Here is a 539-nt window from a genome sequence, read left to right on the forward strand (position 1 = left end):
CTGCATTCGCTAACCAGACCTATGGGGTGAAGGGTGAAGCGTATGGTTAATCTGGGCACCGCAAAAGCCACATGGTCAGTGAAAACGCGAAAAGCGGGGGATGATCTTCTACCTGGCTTGGTAGGAATGAAATGAAAGCCAAAACCTCTCTGCCGGAAATGACACAGTATTCGCAGGCCCTTCGGTATCCCTCCCCAGCACTAGACACTTACCGTGGCGTGAGGGCAAAATCTCTCAGTTTACCATCTTCGGTGATAAGGGAGAGAGCGAGACGGCCCCGTAAACTCCCCTGAAAGCTTTTGGGAGCTGCCAGCTGCACCTTCACTAGGTAGTGGTACACTGCGGATACGAGGCTTTGTAGAGTAAATGAATTCGATTTAGATTCTGGCAGTGAAAGGTTTCCTTGATCTGCAAGCTCAGTTGTTGCAGGAACTTTGAAGTCAATTAAAGTGAATCATTATGAATTGATTGAAAATTAACCGAAATATCTCCTACATGACAATGAACACCATGAATAAAACAGGAAAATCTCTCTCAAG

General features: G+C 46.4%; 1 protein-coding gene across 2 annotated transcripts in view; it reads right to left on the reverse strand.

The window, feature by feature from the left end:
- Positions 1 to 539, reverse strand: part of LOC119587131 (pancreatic triacylglycerol lipase-like) — a 19,175-nt gene that overhangs the window by 1,294 nt on the left and 17,342 nt on the right. For both annotated transcript variants that reach the window (XM_037935882.1, XM_037935881.1), the window contains exon 9: positions 213 to 339. In XM_037935882.1, the coding sequence (XP_037791810.1) occupies positions 213 to 339 (127 nt within the window). The remainder of the gene's footprint in view (positions 1 to 212; positions 340 to 539) is intronic.

Source organism: Penaeus monodon, chromosome 22, assembly GCF_015228065.2.
Source record: "Penaeus monodon isolate SGIC_2016 chromosome 22, NSTDA_Pmon_1, whole genome shotgun sequence".
Classification (NCBI taxonomy): domain Eukaryota; kingdom Metazoa; phylum Arthropoda; class Malacostraca; order Decapoda; family Penaeidae; genus Penaeus; species Penaeus monodon.